This window comes from Telmatherina bonti (genome assembly GCF_933228915.1).
Source record: "Telmatherina bonti genome assembly, chromosome: 8".
NCBI classification, from domain to species: Eukaryota; Metazoa; Chordata; class Actinopteri; order Atheriniformes; family Telmatherinidae; genus Telmatherina; species Telmatherina bonti.
Genome location: NC_136626.1, coordinates 30,178,834 through 30,199,812, shown reverse-complemented (window position 1 = coordinate 30,199,812; position 20,979 = coordinate 30,178,834). Strand labels below are relative to the sequence as shown.

At 38.6% G+C, this 20,979-nt stretch overlaps 2 protein-coding genes across 3 annotated transcripts in view; one reads left to right on the top strand and one right to left on the bottom strand.

Annotated features, from left to right (window-relative positions):
- Positions 1 to 11,272, bottom strand: part of impact (impact RWD domain protein) — a 32,127-nt gene extending 20,855 nt beyond the window's left edge. For both annotated transcript variants that reach the window (XR_013771431.1, XM_079245550.1), the window contains exons 1-5: positions 11,137 to 11,272; positions 6,428 to 6,556; positions 6,270 to 6,322; positions 6,081 to 6,143; positions 5,833 to 5,918 (exon numbers count right to left, since the gene is read on the bottom strand). Coding sequence is in view for 1 of the 2 variants with exons in the window: in XM_079245550.1 (XP_079101676.1) it covers positions 5,833 to 5,918; positions 6,081 to 6,143; positions 6,270 to 6,322; positions 6,428 to 6,556; positions 11,137 to 11,184 (379 nt within the window). In the remaining variant the exon portion in view is untranslated. The remainder of the gene's footprint in view (positions 1 to 5,832; positions 5,919 to 6,080; positions 6,144 to 6,269; positions 6,323 to 6,427; positions 6,557 to 11,136) is intronic.
- Positions 11,273 to 11,596: 324 nt separating this feature from the next.
- The window catches only part of osbpl1a (oxysterol binding protein-like 1A), a 33,086-nt gene continuing 23,703 nt past the window's right edge, over positions 11,597 to 20,979 (top strand). The window contains exons 1-7 of the mRNA XM_079244968.1: positions 11,597 to 11,839; positions 14,513 to 14,642; positions 15,360 to 15,445; positions 15,519 to 15,593; positions 15,732 to 15,843; positions 15,994 to 16,079; positions 20,822 to 20,966. Of these exons, the coding sequence (XP_079101094.1) occupies positions 14,519 to 14,642; positions 15,360 to 15,445; positions 15,519 to 15,593; positions 15,732 to 15,843; positions 15,994 to 16,079; positions 20,822 to 20,966 (628 nt within the window). The 5' untranslated portion in view covers positions 11,597 to 11,839; positions 14,513 to 14,518. The remainder of the gene's footprint in view (positions 11,840 to 14,512; positions 14,643 to 15,359; positions 15,446 to 15,518; positions 15,594 to 15,731; positions 15,844 to 15,993; positions 16,080 to 20,821; positions 20,967 to 20,979) is intronic.

The following is a 20,979-nucleotide window of genomic DNA, read 5'->3' as shown; positions in this document are numbered from 1 at the left end:
AAAAAGGTTATGTCACATTTGCATATTTAGTTGGTTAAATGAACTCACCGACGTTTTTCTGTTTCAGTCTGACACAAAATAAAATGCAGAAACGTGGAGACCGTGCCAGTACTGGGTCGGGCTGTCGATGTTCAGGCACACTTTCCAATTAACTGTAATGGCTAAAGTGTGTCCAAACTTATGACAGTTAGCATGCTTTAATTCTTGGCATCACATATTCAACAAGGAAATGTTCCTCAGAGATTTTGCTCCATATTTACATGACAGCGTCACACAGTTGCTGCAGATTTGTTTGCTGCACATCCATGAAGAGGATTCCCGTTCAATCACATCCCAAAGGTGCTCTGTACTATTCCACCAACTTTATTTATAAAGCACTTTAAAACAACAACCACAGCTGAAACAAAGTACTGCACATAAAACATCAGATACATCGAAAAACATGACAAGAACAACTAAAATCCTTCATTACAAGACCAATTAAAACCAGAACAAATAGTCCCGATGAGCTTGAAAGCCAAAAAAAGTGTTTAAGGGATGAAAAAGGGATAAACAGCAAGGTTCAGGTAGAAAGTGGTGCTTTAACCATGCCATGTCAGTACTAAGGGTCCCAAAGTGTGTCGAGAAAATGGCCCCCACACCATTACACCAGCAGCAGCGTGCAGCATTGATAAAAGGCAGGATGTTAAAGCATCTGTCCAGTGTGAGAAAATAAATCTTTTCACTCTGCAGCATTTTATTTTGCTTTAATGTTTAGGGAAAAGGTTAAGCTGAAAATAAACGACCTTTTGTTCGCCTGAAAAAGCTGATTTGGGAAAAAAAACAAAAAACAACAGAAATTACAAACAACTTTGTCATTGTCCCCACATCTGCTCCACATGCATATCTGTTTTGTGTCATTAGGTTGAGGTTAAGGTCAATATAACTGGTTTCACTGCAAGACGTAACACCAAAATGTCTGCTTTCAGTTTTTTCTCACTTATAACTTAAATGAACTGAACTTTGACCTAGTTAACAAATGAAACGGTGAAGTATGAACATGATTTTACCCGTGGGAACTGAACTTTGAGCTATTTCGTGAGAAGCATGAATTTTCGCAACGCTCGGTTGCAACCAGTGCTTATTTGACTTTCTGTTGCATTTCTATCATCTCCAACCAGTCTGTCCATTCTCCTCTCACCTCTGAAGATCAACAAGACATTATTTTCCAGACAACTGCTGGATATTTTCTCTTTTTCCATTCTGGAGATGGTGGTGTGTTAGAATCCCAGTAAATCAGTAGTTTCTGAGATACTCAGATCATCCCATGTGGCCTCAACAACCATGCCACATTCAAAGCTGCTTAAGTCCCCTTTTCTTCCTCATTCTAATGCTGTGTTTGAACCAGCAGATCAGCTATAAATGTCTGCCCAATTATTTTATCATGATGAACTTTGCATTGTTTATTCGTAAAAGTTTAAAAAGAGGAAAACTGACTAGAAGTTTTCATGGCTTACAGATGTCTTACAGATGTTTTATAGATGTCTTACAGCTTATTCTGTCTATGCATACACTAACAGAACTTTGCATGTTGTCTGAATCCATCTGTGGTCAGTGGGTTTCATATTTAGCTGAACAAATAGTTCATTTTCCGTTGTGTTTTATTTTCCGAGTTCTGTGTGATCTCATTCATCAAAATTTCATCATGGAACCCATTATTTCTCCTCACGTCTCAAAGTCTCTCGCTGCCTCTACTCCGTTTTCATTTCCTTTTCTGCAAAATATGCATCTTCTGCCTTATCATCATCTCTGCTTCCTCTTTACCACCATGTGCCCATCATTTCAATGAATAAGCAGTCAATCCCTCTCCTGGGCTGACGTGCTGTCACCGGTTATACTTATTATCAGATGAATTACAGTATCACAGATTTAAGACACAACAGTGGGGAGGAGAGTTAATATTTTTCATGCTTGTTGCTCAAAAGAGGCCAGCTGGATCCTGAGCCCAGTGCTAGATGAGTGAAACGGAGCATTCCAGACCCAGCCACCCATCCAGAGAAACCTGATTCATGTGGATACGCAAAACCTGAAGTAGTGGCAACTTCTAGTCTTTTTCATCCTCTAAAGATACTGCCATGGTAACAGAAAGCATTACACAGATACTGATCTTGAATCGGTGCAGTCACTCGGCCAGAGGGATTTCTTTAAAGTGCTTTGTGCTCATCTTATCACAGCTTCAGTTTCACTTCTTACAGGGAAGGATCTCAGCAGAGCGTAGACAAACGACAAATTTAGATGCCGCCTCATGTTCACAAGTCATTTTAATTTGATCCAATAAACTGACCTGATTAAAAATAAAAGTGGGTTTTCTCACGGCCAAGATCTGGATCTTGGCACATTTTCTAATCATACTGGAAACCGTGCACCTAAAGATTAGCAATACCCAGCCATACAACTGCAGTCTGACTGTCCGACAACAAATGGCAACCACTCAGATAGCCTGACAAGCAGCAACACTCGCGCCTTAGTTTAAAGACAAACTAAGAACTTTACCCTCAGCGGCATGTGCCCTATCGATGGCTAACTCAGAATCCATCTTGCAGCTCTTCCCCGCCAGATAGAGTCGGTCTCATCTTAATTCCTGTCCCTTCTCTTGCTTTGTCCCTTTCTCCGTTTCTTTTTGTTTCTTCTTCTATTGATGTCTGCTTACATGTCTTTCCTGAATCAGCCAGGTGCACACTCAAAACCGCAGGTGCCTTTATAGCTACTTTCATTTCATTTTATTTATTTCTATTCAAAACATAAAATAAATACAAAATAAGACTGCCAATTACATATGGCTTGAATGAAAAGGAGCAGAAAGAAGAGCAACCTTATGATATCTGCCCCTTAATTTCATAATCATCCATTTGACAATATTCACATACAACATCCTACTTGCTGGCACATGCTAGCTAAAGCAAAACTCAGCTGCAACGTCTCACTGCATCCCAGAATATAAGGGTGTGGTTTCTCAGCCTCAGGATGCTGTTGGGCCGTGACGGCTGCACAAATGTTCATAATAAACGTCCAGGCAATCAAGAGTCGGAAACATGGAGTTTTAAGGTGGGAAAGTTATGCATCTTTAAAGCCGGTGTGTAAGTACCTTTAACTGCGAGATCAAGACCTGTCAGAGACAGTTCAAATAGATTCCTGCTTTTAAATAAAAACATGAAGTTATCTCATGAAATACAACAAACCGTACGACGCCTTCAGCTAATTTCACTCAGCAATCCAGTGCTTCTTTTCAAACAATATGTCAGTAATGAGTTGATATCTGGCTTCAAACACAGGAATGTCTGGAGGTGTGACGAGATTGACAGACATGCCCGTCGAGCTGTTTGGGGGGGAAACAGACTGGGGGGGGGTGTTCACCAGGGAACTATGTTGCATTGTTTTGATATAATGACTGTTATTTTGTTGTCATTTGTAGGTAGAGCATCCGATCCGATTTCCAAAAGCAGCTTTGCTGTTGTTGAGCTTGTTTTTAAAACAAAATCCATGCTGCCATCCATGAACAGACGGCGTAATTTGCTGAAACGTGCAAATACTGGATGTAAGGTCAAACTGTACAAAGCTGAAAGCCAACATCTGGTCTGAGCAGCTTCATTCTTTAACAACTCTTAGATAAGGTTGCTTTTCATTTATTTAAGAAGTCTTCAGAAATAGTTCTCAGAAGTTCTTGACGGACTTTCACAGCTCCTCTTTGGATGTCCGCTTTCTTCTGAGAGAGTCCCACGCGGTTTCAGTAATGCGTAGGTGTGGGCTCTGGGGAGGCATCATCACTCCATATGCCCTTTTGCCTCTGATTTTCAGGCCAGTTCTTGTCTCATTTGGCATACCTCAGCCTTTTTCTTGCCGCTTCCCTTCATTAACAATAGCTTCTTGACAGCCACCCTTCCACAGAGACTGTTTCTGATGAGGAAAAGGCCTTGTTAGAAAGGGTGGATGGATCAGAAGCATCTCTCAGGACGTGTTTCAGGTCTTTGCAGGATTTTTCCTTGTTTCTTACAGACATTGCCTTCAGATGCTGTTCATCTGTGGGACACTGTCTTTAAAGCCTGTCACTTCTTCTTCATGGGTTCTTCGCTATGGTGTCTTTAATGTGTCGACGTGACACCGGCTCACCTGTGGAGTTAGGGGCTTCTTACATACTTGAATGATTCGTGGGTCAGTGTTAAGTGACAGATTCCTCGGTGAATGGTCAGGTACAAAGACTGGACAGCAATTGAGTTGATGTCAAAAGAAAAGATTTGTACGACCTTCAATAAATTAGGGTAATTATTGTTCAAAAACACTTTAAAGCAATCGGAAACAAAGAACGGTCAGTGGTTCTGAAGCAAAATATAAAAAATGCACAGCACTGTAGACTGCTTTTTTTGTAGCACTTTTCTGGTTCCACCTAATATTATAAGCCCCTAAAAGCCACACATATTCATGACTTGACTCTATACATAGATAAACCTCTTCTATCACCAACAATACTTCTGAGAAAATTGTAGGTTCAGAACCTCATCTGAAGACACTTCATCATGCAAACATGTGCAAGATGCCGCAGGTTCTGCCCTCAGAAATTATTAATTCAATTATGAGTGGCTTTAAGCTCCTGCTTAAGCTACTCGGGAACCTTTACATCTTCATCAGCCTCCTAGAAGCCAGCCAGTGTGGTAGTTCAGAGAGCTGGAAAACCATATTTAAATTACAAGTGTGTCAGCTCATTTAAAGCATCATCATGTTGGCTTTTATTGACTTGATTTCCTAGGTATGGTTCTTTGTTGTTTTAATGAAGTAAATGCACAAAAATATGGCTGTTATAATAAAAAAAAAAAAAGCTAACAATAGTAATGAATTACTTAAGAAAAAAGAAAAACACTCACAATGAAAAAATTAGACTAAGTAGAAGCTCTGAGTGATACTAAACGAAGAGACATCTGGGAGTCAAAACAGGCAACTCTTTTAAGGAAGCTGAGTCAAAAGAGCCGAATCTTTGAAAAGAGACGAACTTTTCATCAAAAGAACAAACAATCACTGATGCAGATCAAAGAAGCAAACCCTGGTTAGCTTCAAGTTAACAAGATGTAGGAAGTCGAGTACAAGACACTTATAGGTTCATTTCATGGCATTGTGGGTAAACAAAAATTAACAAGCAAGCGAGCACGCCAGACGGAAAAATGTCTCGTGATCAGATGTGGAAGTGTACGGTCGAAAGAGAAATTGTTCTACATTAACCAATAGATTCTTCTTTGCAATTTGTTCCAACAAATATGACCAACTATCTAACATGTTTCTGCTCGGAAAGTAGTTGTAGTCAAGTTGTTACACAGGAAAAAATTATGTATTACGATGCATCAATAACGGTTTTATAATCGCACTGCAGACATCTGAATTGTAATCTAAATGGATTGTCATGTGCTGAAAGAATCCCACCCCAATTATCTTTATATTGAATTTGTGTCTTCCTTTGCTGCAGGTACAAAAACTCTTCTGAATGCAAACTGCACTTCATAGTAAAGTATATAGCTGTGCAAAATAAGCCTATCTTAAAATCACACATAATTGGACAAGCGGCTTAAAAATGGATTTCAGTGCTGCCATCAGATATCAGCTCCTCTGTTCCCCCAACTGTGAGTTTGCTAAACCCCGCCCCCTCAGGTCGGCAAACAGATACAAATGAGAGCAATGGAAAGGTGCACAATCACAGTAGCGACAAGCATGCTCTGCTGAACAGGCTGACGTCTCTCGTGAGTAATTTCTGCTCATTATGACAAAAAAAAGTGTGGCCTCGAGTATGAATTTTTATTTTTCACACCTCACCTGTGTCTGAGCTGTTGGATTTCTCCACAAGGAAGTCTCTGATTTTCTCCACCCACAGGTAGAGGATGTTCTCCCCGGCATGCTCCCTGTTGAAATTTAAACATTTCACTGTGATGGCAGCAACTCTAACACACACACACACTTTACAGTGATATTGCTCTGCAGAAAGAATAATGAAAGCTTTTGTTGAGGCTGATATATCTCCATAGCATCTCCTTGTGAAGTCAGAAATTATGAAAAGCACTCACACATAGATGTCTTCCAGGCTGTTTGCCAATTTGGCCCTCTCAGAGCCTCGCAACCACGCTGCACTACAAAAGCCGAGAACAAACACAGGGTTATTGAGTGGGGAGAGGAGTGGGTTTTTGAGTGGGAACGCAGTTCTTTCAAATCAGCAGATCTCCCCCATATTAAATCTGAAAGGCAAATAGACTTACTTGATCTGGTAGATGGGTGGAGCTGCGCTTGGATAATCAGGTGGGAGAATTATCTGATCAATAAGAAACAAAATTAGAAACAAACTGCACGGAGTCACACTTGTGATTAATATGCAAGATTTCTCTTTCCTTTTTTTTTTTTTCCCCATTTCCTGCACCTGCAGACATGCTGTCAGTTTTGGCTCCTCAAAGTCGCTGGATATTTTGATGCAAAATATTCTGGCCGCTTCATCTATTACGCACCATTCATCCCCATAGATAGAAGACAAAGCCTCCACCTCTTCCATCTGTATGAGAAGAAATTATTACAAACAAACAACATGAATTGGAAGAACCCGTAGAAAAATCTGCCTCAGTTTTTGCCTCCCATGTAACTGCAGAGATAGTGGTCCATTTTTCTAAAACAAAGAATAAACTTAGAAGTAAACATAAAAAAACGGTGTTTGGTGGATTATTTCTCTGTAGGATCCAACACTTTTTAGTTAAAGTAATTGGGCAATTTGTTCATCCATCCATCCATCCATAATGGATGGATGGATGGATGGATGGATGAATGGATGGATGGCTGGATGGGCAGAAAGACAGGGCCATGAAAACTTGCCACAGCCAAATAGTTTATTCTGCTATTGACTCATGCTTGGTGTTGTTTGTTGGACTGAATTATTGAGGTCTAAAGAAACAAGACATACTGGTAATTTAAAGATTCAATAATTTAACATACTGGGACTCTGCTGGAATGTGGATGAACCATATAGAAACACCAGCTTGGTTCCTTCTCCTAATGTTGGTCACCAGCTTTGTCACACTCTGCTGTGGGATGGGAATCCCTTCTTCAACCCACGTGTTGCAAATCAGCGAGTGTGCTTGTGTAGATCCCCCAGACACCAACAGATAGGGTCCATGCTCAGGTGTTGCTAATCAGCCACATGACGGCCAGCTCCCGAGGCAGCAGGAGCTCAATCAGCAGCTGAACAAGGTGTTTAGGAACTGGCGGGGAAAACTTGGCAAGTTTGTCATGGCCATACTCACTCCTGCTGCCCATCAGACAAATGTATTTTCTTTACAAATGTGGCAGCATGAAGTGACATCCTGACGCTTTAAGATTTACAGGCAAAAATAATGGTTGCAACCGAGAAATAATCAACCAAGTTATTCTCTGTTTTTTGGGGGATTTTTTAATCTTTCCCTTCCTTCACTGTGTTATGAGCTTCTTGTGAGTTGTAATACATTGTTTTGGTATGTAGTCCTTTTGCTATGTAGGGTGCATTCACACCAGCATAGTCAACTTGACACAATATGACAGGGGAGGGGGTTCAATTCAGTTTAGGGTCGCAGCATTTTTCCAGGCCGAGTTTGCTTTCACACTGAACATACTCAAACAAACAGACCCTTAATACAATGCATTCCCCTCATCACCAGAAGCGGCATCAACAACTGCTAAAGAAGAGGACAAGACGGAAAACAAAGGAGTGAACTTGTTTATCTACTGATTAATGCAGAACAACGTCTGCTTGTGGCCATGTGACAGAACAGAAAGTCCAGATTAGACTTCACCAAAAGCAAACTAAAGAAGCTCTGGATCAGCATTCTTTGGACAGATGAAACTAAGACCAAGCTGCACCAGAATGATGGGAAGAACAAAGTATGGAGAAGACTGAACAGCTTATGATCCAAAGTACACCATATGTTCGGTAAAACATGGTGGAGGTAATTAGATGGTGAAGACGTGTGGTTTCCAACAGCTCTGGGTCACTGGTGTTTATTGATGATGTAACAGCAGACAGAAGCAGCCAGATGGATTCTAATGTTACACAAAGTTGATCCAGGATCAGGTCACAGATGAACAATGACCCAAAACATACTGCAAATGCAACTCAGGAGCTGTTTAAGATAAAAAAAAAAAAAGTGGAATATTCTGAAATAAAACTGAAAACAGCTGCAGTAAAGGTCAGGCAACAGATCACCGAAGAAGAAACAATCTGTTTGGTAATGTTCATGAGTTCCAGACTTCATAGGATTAAAAAAAAAACAAAAAAAAAAAAACATTTTATATACAGAAATGTTGACTAACTATTTTTGAGCTCCTGAAATGAGTAGATTTTACATAAAAATGGTTGTAATTCCAAAATGCTACATGGGATTTTTTTTTCAACTACTTGATTAAACCTGAAACATCAGTTACATCTCAGATGCTTCATTTCAAATCTAATGTGGCGGCAAGAAGAGCCCCAATTATGAAAACTGTGTTATTCTCTGAATATTTCTGGGCCTAAGTATATGTCAGCCTCAGCCATAAGAAGAGCTGATCTTTATTTTTTTAATTATAAGGAAAAAAAGTTCTGTACTTCCTTGATTACCTTATTCAGCCTAAGAGATACAAAATCATGCCTTATGAAAGGAAAAGGGATTATTCTGTCCCCACAATTCCTTTCAGAATGATGCCTGATTATTTTATCTTGTCATACAAACTGGGGCTTATGAATACAGGACAGGGGTGTTTGATCAGCCTGTGATACTAAAGTAATTAGACTTTGTGGTGCTTCTTTGCTAAATAACCGTGATGAAGATGATTTTACAATGTTTTATATCTTATATAACACAATTAATATAACATAGCCTCCTCAAAAGAAAATGACAAGATTACAATAAACAAAGAGTCTAGAGTCGACGTTGCAGACGCACATCATGACTCAGTATAAATGTGGTAAGACTGTTGTAGTAATTTGGCTGCCTTTTCCTAAGGACTTGTGCCTCGAGAAAAAAAGTAAAGTTTATCAATGAGGTTGTTCAATGAGGTAAAAGAAAATGAACAACACAGAAAAAGACAAGGAACATAATTTATTCTGAATATTGAACCACAGCCAAAGGACCAGCTGCTGCTCAGCACTATTTTATCCATAACGGACCAATCAGAGCAGACTGTGCCTTTCAAAACAAGCCCCTACATAATCGGTGCTAAAAAAATAAAAAAGAAAAAAAAAAAGAAAAAGAAAAAAAAGCATTTCAGGCAGAATGAGTGTTGCAGTAATGTGCAGTATCAAAAACATTATCAATATTTTTCTTTAACATAGCAGCAGTTCTTTTCTAAACATAATTACTGAACCTGTATATGAGGATAATATGAGATATTCAAAGCTGCTAAATCTTACTTTTCAAGCAAATAGAAATATTAGTTGAAGATTATATGAAATCAAATCCATGCTAACATCTAAGCAGTTGAAGACACAGGCTAGCCAACCTGTATCTTGACAAAGATGAATAAATTAAATTAAACTAAATGTTCTCACTTATAGCTGTTAACAACAAAGCCTGCATAGCCTCTGTATGTTAAAGCAGTACTACATAAGTTAAACTCCATGCTTCTGATTCATTTGGGTGGCACAGTGACATTTATGATGCACATTCCTGGGTTTCTCGCTTCCCTGGAGCATCCCAGGTCTGAAAATCTGCACTTTGATACTTCATTTCCAGTCTAATGCTACCCACACACCAGAAGACTGAAAAGATTTAGAAAAGACTCTTAGAAAACCACCAGCTCACAAATGCTCACATCAAAAGACAAGTGTTGAGAGTTTTTAGGACCAGCCTAGTCTCAGCTTGGAATTTTACAAAGACTGGGAATGTTGCAGGGTCAGCATTTACAAGACTATAACAAATTCTTTTAGTATTATTTTACCACCAATAAATGTTTTCCCATTTTGCCATTGAATAAAAAAATGACCAAGTTCATTTTCCATTTTGTTGCGATATGTTGGACAATTTGAAATGATGTGTATGTTGATTCGTGTATGTAAAGAACCCTGTGACAACATTGTTGTGAAGTGGCGCTATACAAATAAAGTTGAATTGAATTGAATTTAAATCAAACAGGTAGGGCTAATCTGCCTACATTTCCACCATCTGTTCCTCTTTCTGGATGGTCCACTTCCTACATTTCCTCACCAGTTTGTGTTTGTCTGTTTTTGTTGTTGTTCTGACTCTCAGGTTTCCTGTTTCTGCTTTTGTCTGAGCTCATCTACTGCTTCTTGACTGTATTATGTCACTCAGACTTGCTATAATATCTAATATAATTGTAAGCCCAAGACAAGGAAAAGACTGATGCAAAAAAAGTACAGATTACCACCTTAAAAACGATAGCAATGACTCCAGTAAACCTCTTAAGATTTACTAAAGAGTTCCAGTCTTTAGTCAGGGACTGTGAAATTTGTTTGGGGTAAGTTCAGCATAAGGTGTTATGTGTTAGCTAAATTTTGCTTTACAGCTCTGTGGCACACACCAGCAACTGATATCAAAGCAATGCCCACTTTCAACATGCAATGCTGATTTGGTAAAGAAACATATGTGAACATTATCAGAGGAACAAAAGGAAAGCAAGACTCAACACTGGACTGACTTTTACTGGCTGGAGAGAGCTCAGAGAAGAGATGGGTGCGAGACTGGTGTGGATTTAGCCGTCATTAGGGGGCGCCAAAGTGCGAAAATCTGTCTAGTGGCACATTTAATCTAAACCATCGGGTTACTCGTTTGATAAGAGTCCTCTTTTAACAATGGAAAAATGAATTTCTCCAACTATTGTTAACTTGGGTCTATTAATACATCATATATATGTTTATCACAGTAATATGTGACTGTGCACCTGATGAGCACCTATTACCAGCTGTTATATGTAAATCCTGACACCACGGGAGCAACAGAAAGTGTGTGTCTGCTCCTCCATGTGAATGTGGACGCTTCAGTTATATTTGTTTGCATGCTTTTTGCACGCCATACAATGACCAACCAGTCTATGCTACCAACCAACACAGACTGAGCACGTTTTTTCTTTGGTTTATCTGAGAGGATGTCAGAGCAAGTACTTCTAGCTTACTTGAGCCTGAAGATCTCCTTCATTCTCCGGATTTATGAAACCCGCCATTTATTCATCTTTTAAATGGTCAGCAACTCAAAATTATGCAAAAGGCACAAACGTGACTATCCTGCTGAAGTATGAGTGAAACTGTAGCTGATTTGTTGCGCATGCGCGTTTTGTGTTCCGGCTTCCTAGTCAACACTCGAGCACTGTCAATATAAAACTCGGGGCAAAATTACCTGAAGCTTTTGTTTTCAAAAAATAGTAAATTAATACATATGATTATTTATTGGTTATTGGTTTATTTATTTACCTAAAATATGATTGTATTGCTTTATTTTTTTGGAATATGTATAATTTATTATTTATAGTCTTTTATTTTGAACTGCTAAAAGAAATCGGTCTGGCAACTTCCGCTTCAGCGCGGATCAGCTGATCTCAGTGTAAACAGTCCGCTGCGACAGAAGTGTGAGAAGTGAAGAGTTTGTATGACACCTACTTTGCCGTGGCTTGGATTTCAGAAACGGATGAAAACAACAATGAGAAGTGTGTGCGTGTGACTGACAGTGTGATGCGTGGGTCAGCGTGCTGCGCGGTTATTTGCGCTGCTGTACAAAAGCAGCAGGAAGAGGCTTAAAACATCACATGCATATCCACGAACGGGCCTGACTGAGAGCTGGCCTGGCTAACACTGGATTTTACCCCACGGGACTGGAAACCAGTAAGTTGTTTCTGTACAATTCCCTCATAGGCGAGGCTGTTTCATCTGGTTACACAAGTCTCAGACATGCACACCAGAAAGATTCTGTTTGGTATCTAAAAAAAAGCCTACCTGTGGAACTGTATTTGGAGCAAATACATAGAGTTTATCTTCTAAATGCAAAAAAGAGAGAAAAAACTGTGTTAAAGGTCCTGTAATTGTTATTTAACTTTAATCAGAGTGTAATCTGCCACTACTGTTGTAGATGTAGAAGAGCAGTCTAATCCACCCTACCCCCTTAAAAGGGTCCCAAGATAAACGGGTTAAAAGGGCAAGAAACTATAGTCCTACTCCACAAACACATGCTCACTTTTCTAAGTGGTCGGAGATAATTGCCTCTAATTTAATTCAATTTAATTAGATCCATAAATTGTTATTTAATTGTAACCATCTGAGAAATAGAGGGGGGAGCTTTACAGAGCTGCAAGCAGCATAAGCACACAAAGGAGCTCCACACTGACCAGTGTTGGAAGGTTTTTCTGAGGTCTACCAAAAACCTACCTGCTGTAGCTGATAAATGTAGTAGATACATTTATTCATTTTAATTCACACTAAATTGTGATAGAGAATCTTTAGCTGAAAATAAAAAATCATATCTGAATTATTGTTAAAATGAGTCGGGAGTATATGTTCTTCATTTTTACTGTGAGTCATAATCATTGAGCAGAATAGAAATGTGAGCTGTAGTTCAGGAGGAAGAGCAGTCGTCTTTCAACTAAAAAGTTGACGGATCGATTCTAGACTTCCCCTGACTGTGTGCCGAAGTGTCCTTTGGCAAGACACAAAACCCTAAGTTGTCCCCCGATGTGACTATTGGGGTATATATGTATGTCGCTTTGGATAAAAGCATCTGCTAAATGACTGTAGAGTAAAAATAACATAATTGTTTTAATTTATTTATTATCTGTTCAGTTTACAATTAAAATAAGACACAATTCAAGTCCTTAAAGCAAGTGAAATATTCACATCACTCAGCATACAACCATAAATCTTAAAGCAAATAAAAAAAAATTAGGATATTAAAGATAGTAAAAATGATTCAAATTTCTTTTTGAAAGTTTTTTTTTAATAACAAACTCTAACCACTACACTAGAAGCAGTATTGTATTGAAACATAAAGCTTTAAGTTCAGGTATACACTGCTGTATAAGACATTAATCATATATGAGAAATCTTCAGAACGTATGAGAACCTCAAACTATGAGTAGCAAGAGTTATTACATAATAATATTAAGTCATGGGAGAGTTCAAGGTACTTTCCTGTCACACCTGCATGTATAGACACAGACAGGAATTATTACCATCACATGCTCTTCAATCCCAGATAAACCTGTTTCTGTGCCATTCCAACGTTTTTTCTCTGCAACACTCACACTAAAAGTCCCGCTGCTAAAAGGTCCTGAAAACATACCAATGCATTATCACTTCAACACATCCTAACAGAGATAAAGTACTGTTGCTTAAAATTGCTATATTTTTGTGGGTTTTTTTTAATTTTGTGTGTGTTATTGGCTCTTACAAGGTACAATCTTGTTCCTATTATCTTAAGGTACATAGAAAAAAAACACAAATAGAAATTATTATTTTTACTTCACATACAGATGCCATGCATCCAGAACCTTATCTTATAAGCTCACTTCATCCTGTGCAGTGTCGCAGGGAGCTGCAGCCTATCCAAACTGTCATCCTGTGAGCAACAGAATACATGTTGTATGAGTCATTGCAGGGTGGATACAGAAGCAAACAACCAGTCACACTCACACTCAAGGTCCATTTAAATTCACTAGTGAACGCAGCATGTACGATTTTTAGACTGTGCCCAAAAAAGCCACATAGAGCAAGCAATAACTTGCTCTCTGTGTAATCCAAAGGGGATGAATCTTGCAGTCACATGGGACACCATACCGTTGCCTTGTGAGCTTTTTACTTTTTTCCTGTTTATGCATACCAAAGATCTGATTGTGAAAATGTTGTATGCGTGTGTTTTCAGTCTGGTAAAGGGGAAGATGTATTATCTTCCTGTAAGGCTAGTCTGGTGACTCAGTTTTTTTTTTAATGATCTGGATTTCCTTCTTCTCCTCTGTAACTATACCTCATTGTTTGACAAAACCTCTCCTGTAACTTTTTCTCTCGTTTTAATGGTTGAAATATCAGCCCTTTTAATGCAGTGTAAACATCTTAAGAAGGGTTTGTATCAAGGAGCAGTCTAATGATTGTATACATGATGTTTAGTTTATTTATCACAGGAATAGTGGAACTGGCTGATAACCCCTGCAGTGTGATACTGCTGTTGCTCTTTTTGCTTGTGTTTGGCAGCTAGGTGATAATATACATAATAAACATCCCCAAAATCAGCTTCTCTCTTCAAGGCAATGCCAAATTCAGATTTTTAATATGCCATGAATCCTACATTTAGATGTTTATGCATTAATTAGTTGCTTTTTTAAATTGGTCATTTCTCTCTGCATTAACACACTAATTTTGACATCCCTAAGAAAATCCCTGATTTCTTTTATGGACATCTAGACTATTTTTTCTTTTTTTTTTCCTGGGACACTCATGCTGCTTCGGATCCCCAGTTTGGGGAAGGCTGCTTTAAACCACATGTTTGATTATAGTTGGTTTGTGGTACAGGCGTCCATGGAGGAGCTGGAGCCAGAGGAGCAGTTCCTGCGATATGCCCGGAACGGAGATCTTCTCGGCGTTCAGAGCCTTCTCCTGTCCAAGATTAAGGATGAGGTGCAGCTCAACATCAACTGCAAAGGTACACAATTAACATGAGCATTTCATCAGTCACAATACCTCTGAATAATGCAGTCTAGTACAGTGGGGGGGGCGTGGCAAAGCTAAATAAAACTTGGGAGTTTTTACACTGGATGAATTAGTAAAAGTACTCATAGGAAATGATGGTAAATCAACAAGAGAGACTTCAAGTAATAAAAAAGAGAATAAACTATGATGGAGCATATCTGTCTCTGCTTGACCAGTAATACTAATAATCAATGGTGAGTAATAATCAGACCATAATCTTTTGCACGTACCAAGATATTATGTAATATTATGAAGTATGAAGCCAAACAAGTTACAACACCACTTGGGGACTTTTCATCCTCAACACAAAGAAAACTGGGAAGGTTACTCTAGAAATAAACTATCCAGCTATCATATATTGCAAAGTTGTTTTACAAAAGCAGCATCATCTCATAGAAAACTCCACTCACCTAAAGTAGTTTGCAGAGATTCCTGGTTTAAAATGTTTCACACTGAAGCAGTAGAATGGATAATAATACTGACATGTTTTTAATTATAGTTACCTACAATACAGCCACTAAAACCAAGAGACATATTTAGTATGTTTCTTCAGTTCATGTGACGGGAGGTGGGGGGATCAACATTATTGTCATCGATGAAAAGGGACCCTGCAGAAAAAGTTTGGAACGCACTGGTCCAGTATGGTTTTGTTTTTTTTTTATTTTTTCAGGTAAAAGTAAGTCTAACCTGGGATGGACACCTCTCCACTTGGCCTGTTATTTCGGCCACAAAAACGTAGTGGAGGAGCTGCTCAAGGTAACGTTTATTTACTTAGAAAGGGTGGAGTTTTTAAGTTTTATCAAAGGTAATGTGTCGTCACATCCTGTAGGCAGGGGCAGACGTGAATTTGCCCAACAATATTGGAGATACACCACTGCACAAAGCTGCCTTTACGGGAAGAAAGGTATGTATTTGTACCTGTGTCAGAAATGTCCATTCCGATTTCCTGTTTCCTTCTTTGCATCTGTTGATTGTAAGATTTTGTGCATGCAAATTCATTCATATATTCAATCAGTCAAACAATCATTCACGTATTGAGCAGGAGGTTGTCATGCTGCTGCTGCACTATGATGCATGTGCTACTGTCATCAATGGGACAGCTCAGATTCCCAAAGATGTCACTCAGAATGCAGAGATCAGAAGCATGTTGGAAGGTGAGAGAGACATATTGTCATCTAAGAGTTACCATGGAAATATTTTTCCTGTTAGTTTTCATGTCGACTGTTTTAATATTCGTTCATGCAAGCTTGTAACACTGTGTATACATTTTTCTCCTGTGAACCCCTCTGTGTGGCGGACGCCAGCGGCCGAGAGAACAGAGGAGAGGAAACTGGAGGAGAAACTTCTAGAGGCTGCACGTGAAGGAGACCTTTTAACACTAACTACGCTGGTTAGTCTCAGATGTTGATAAATATTACAGTACTTGCACAGATGTGAAGCAAAAGTCTGTGTTTTACAAGTTTTGTATGGACATTTTTCTTAACCCTTGTGCTTTCCTTACATCTATTACTCTAATCAACTTTGTGGCAAGAATGCACACACGCAAAGAAATAATATGAAAGCATAAATATTTTTTCTCATTTTTTATAAATCATTTAAAGACACGAAACTTTTGCCTTTTAATTCAGCATCCATCTTGCTTCCTACCTGACCTGTTAGCTTTCTCCAGGCAGCAAAAGACAATCTTACGATGACTCTTGTTTATCTTGTTTTGCCTTTCTTTGCTGAATCAGCGACGTTGCATGTTCGAAACAGCCAGTGCGTTTTCTAGCGTGAAACAAATTTTCACTGCAACAAAAATAAAAGTTGAACAGTGCTGTTTCTCATCCTCGGGACGTTGCTAGGCAAAGCGGCTCCAAAAAGGCAAATAATAGTATCATCGAACAAGTCCAGAACACGCAGTTTTAAGCTTAGAACGTTACGTAATGTCTTTAAAGGAACAGTGGAATTACTGACACCTAGTGGTAAAGATGGGAATAGAAATAATATTCAACGCTTACATACAAGTGCAGTTGTTAATAGACGGTGGCTACTAGTGGCCAAAATACTTCCAGAAAAACCTATTTTTTATCTGTGTGTGGATCCAGTAGTCTCGGGTGCAATGATGACTGCACTAAAGGCAAATACTTCAAAATTGTCTACCACTGTGTGTCACAAGTCAGGTACAGACAACCGCTGGTCAATTGGAACAGTTCTCAACCTTTTTGCAACACAGTACCGCTTGTGAAATATTTTTTCAGCCAAGTACCCCCTAACCACTGCAAAGTATATTTGGTTAAGAAAACACATGAAATACAGCATTTTGTCATTTGTGTTTAGTTTATTAAACTTTGACCGTGCAAAACAATAGCAATTGTTGTGCACATCTCCACTACGCCTCAACCAGGACTCCATTGTTTGCATTGTCAAGGCAACAGTGACTGATGGAAATGTTTAGGCGCGAGGGGTTCAATTCACGTCGGAATGTGGGAATTTGGGAGGAATGAAATGGTATCAATCTAAATGTAAATTCAGTTTATGAATGTACGCTTGCATTTATTGAAATACATTAAATATTTATAAAATATTATAGTTATATTTTTTATTTAAGGATGTTTTGAAGAAAACATTTAAACAACTTAACCAAATATTCAACCATTGTCAGGATTTTAACATTTTAAATTCCAGTATAATTTTTTGAATTATTCCATTATCTATCATTTAAAACTAGGGATATTATCAGCATACCAATATTATCATAAATATGCAAAAATGAGCAAAAGAACATATTTTATTGTGCTGACGTTACAAAGTGTGTGTTTTTTAAACTGTAATGGCAGTCAGATTTGTGAAGGCAGGTTTTAATGCAAGTCAGTGAAGCATTTTTGGCTATGAAGATGTCCCTACAGAGAGTTTCTAACAGTTTATATAAATTATAATGTAATCAACTCATATTTATTTTTTATTCTTTGGTATATTCAGGATTCTATCAACTACCAATATCCCATCTCTCTTTTATTTTCGGTGTTATTTTTCTGTAATAATTAGTGAATAATTAAAAAAATAAAACTGGCTTTTATTGGGATAAAATTGTGAAAATTATTGAATTGGAAGTCCTGAACCATTTAACAAAAACCATGCCACAAGCAGTACTATACCTAAAGGGGACCCCAAGTAAAAAACAAAAAAGGTTGCAAAAATTATACAAAAAAGCTCAAAGAAAGCACGAGGATTAGGAATGTACCTCTTTCAGTCATTGATGTTAATTAACTGCATGCATTCTGTTTTAATTATTCATACTCTTTAACTGCATGAAATTAGTACAAAACTTAACTGAAGGGGGTTTGTTTGTGTTGGTTCTTTTCTTTTTTATGTATTTTGACTTTCATGGCAGCAGCGCACACAAAAAACTGGGACAGAGCATTTGAGAACCGAGGAGATCTGTTGCTGTAGTACTGAAAGCTACAAGTTTAGCCATTCTTGCTTAAATCAACATCTCAGCATCGCAGCTGTTTGGGGTCTTATTTGTTGCTTTTTTAAATGGTTGTTAATAGTAACTAAAATCATTGAGTATATTAACAGCAGTGAGGACAGGTTACTCTCCAAAATATGTGGAGAATGTGGAGTTCCTGCCAAGACAAATTTGCATGCTAGAGGTTAAACTCACACTTTTGGATGGAACTACAAACTGTTCAGAAATGTTCTTGTGATTTTCACAGCTGAAATCTGTTTTTAATGCTTTGGCTCCCCAGGGCCCAAACATCAAAGCTACTCTCTTTTACATTAGTTGATATGCGGCTGATATTAGCTTTATTTTACCCCCACACACTACAGCAAGGACACTTTATAATTGGCTTAAACCTGTTGGCTCAGGAGCCCACATTATCTTTCACCAACAGTAAAATTCTGTAATCATTTATAGTTGTTTGGTTAAAAGTTTTAGATTGTTCAATATTAGCTCAAATCATCTTTCGTAGACTGATCAAGACTTGCTTCTACCTCTGAAATACTCTTCTTATAGCCAATTATGTTACTGAGCTGCAGCCGGTTTCAGCCAAATGTGTTTATTTATTGAACTGAACGCTTCTGTTGGCGTTTTCTAAACAATTAGCCAACATGAAATGATTTTTTTTTAAAGAAAAAAGAAAATAATTTTATATAATATACGCATTACTGAATTCTGTTTTTACATTCAGGAAAGGACAATGGGTGTGTGTTGATGTAGATCAGGAACGCCAAGCTCCGGTCCTCGAGAGCCACAATCCTGCAGGTTTTCCATGTATCCCTGTTCCAACACACCTGACTCAAACTAATCTGTCATTAGATCCATTTAATGAAAGCCAGATGTGTTGGAATAAAGATACATCGAAAACCTGTAGGACAGTGGCCCTCAAAGACCGACTTTGAACACCCCCGGTGTAGATTGTCAGTGGTCCAGGTCATGGTACCCGTAAGAGCTTGAATAAAAACCAACTGGACTTGTGTGTATTTGAAGATGTTTCCCTCTCACCTGAAATATTTCTTCAGTTTTTGCTCACTAGTGCAGAGTTTCTACTTATATGAAAGATTGTTAACATTCGAAGGATTTTGAGGTCTCATTTGTGTAACTCGTCTACTTTACTGGTCATTATTGGCCATTCATTGGTCATGATGGTCACCTGTAAGTTGTCGACCTGCCTGATCGCTTCTCCATGCTTGGGAGAGGTGATACCTGATGCTCCTCTGTTCAGATAAATTTCTTTGAATAAGTTTACCTTCTTTAACTCCTCTTTCGGACCGTGTGCCTTATCTATGCAGAATTTCTATCTCTTATCTTTCAGATGTACGTAGACTACACAACAGTTTGTTTCGGAGTGTTTTTTCTTTTGCATCCACCAGCTTCTGCCTAAAAGTGTTGATTTTGTGAATTTCTTTCAAAGTGTTTATGACACTCCCCATCAGGTTCCTTGAAAAATTCAACTGTGGGACTTCCTTCTTCTTCAATGTGTGCACCACAGTTTTTCTTTTATAAAAAAAAAGTGAAGTAACATCACAGGGTTAAGGTTATGCTCTTTCCTGTTGCCAGTTCCACATGTGGATTTTCTCAAGAGAATCCATGTTGTCCGATACATGACGTGGAATTGATTCTTTCTAGGGAGCTGCAATGGGGGCAAGATGTTTCAGTGTTGTAGATGACCTTGTTGATGTTGCCAATGATGTGTCTGAGAGTGTTTGTTGTGGGGCTCTTTCCTTTACTATCATAGGAAGTCTGTAAAAGCTTTGCGGGGTATGATCCGTTGTAAAATAGTCAGATATCATCTCCTTTTCCAGTTATCAGTTGCTTCCTTTGTATAATACCAATTCACAACTATAATTTTAAAGATGCATTCAAAGCTAATTATAATCCACATCAGTTCAGTTCATTATTATGTTCATATAAAGCCAATTTATAAAACATTAACTCTGTAAAGAAAACGTCCAAGAAAACATCAGTCCGGAGCGTGAACTGGGCAGCAGGTTACAGTAGAGAGGAAAAACTCCCTTTTGAGAGGGAGTGAAACCTCCAGCAGAACCAGAACCAGGAAGGGCGACAACTTGCCTTGAATGGATGAGAGTGGAAAGGAGACAGAAAGTCTGAGACTTCTTTGTTATAGATATTTGTTTGGTCTTTCTTCACAGCCTCATAATGATGTTATTTCACTTTGGTATCAGCTGTGTTGACTGCCACTGTGCTCTTTCCTTTGTCTGAAGGCAAAGTGATGATGTTTTGGTCCCTCAGTTTGAGTTATCTTATTATTTCAGTATTATGACCAAAACAGTGTTTTATTGAAATAGCTAAATAACTCCCCACCAGCTGGTTAGAACTGATGATAAAGAATAAAACCGCTTCAAGAGTTTTGGCAGAAGTGGCAGCATTTGATTTGATTTATTTCACACACAAACTGGACATTGCTGCTACCATGTTAGATTGTAAAAACAAAAAGGTCCCCATCAGAAGCTTCAAAGCTAATAAAACAGGGGTTCAGCTCACACCAGCACGCCATGTTCCATCTCTTTGTCAGTATGTGGGAAATCAAAGCATCAAAGCATGATCTTATAACTGATTAATAACTAACTGCAGGTCACATGGGCCCAGATATCACATCTGCTTCTGTCCTGTGTGCTTTGCTGTAGCTCAGCAGGAAGAAGCCTCCAGATATCGGCTGCACAGATCTGCTGGGTAACACTCCGCTGCACTGTGCTGCCTATCGAGGCCAGAGGCAGTGTGCCCTAAAGCTGCTCAAGAGTGGCGCTAACATCAATTCAAAGAACAAAAACGGTGAGGAGCATCC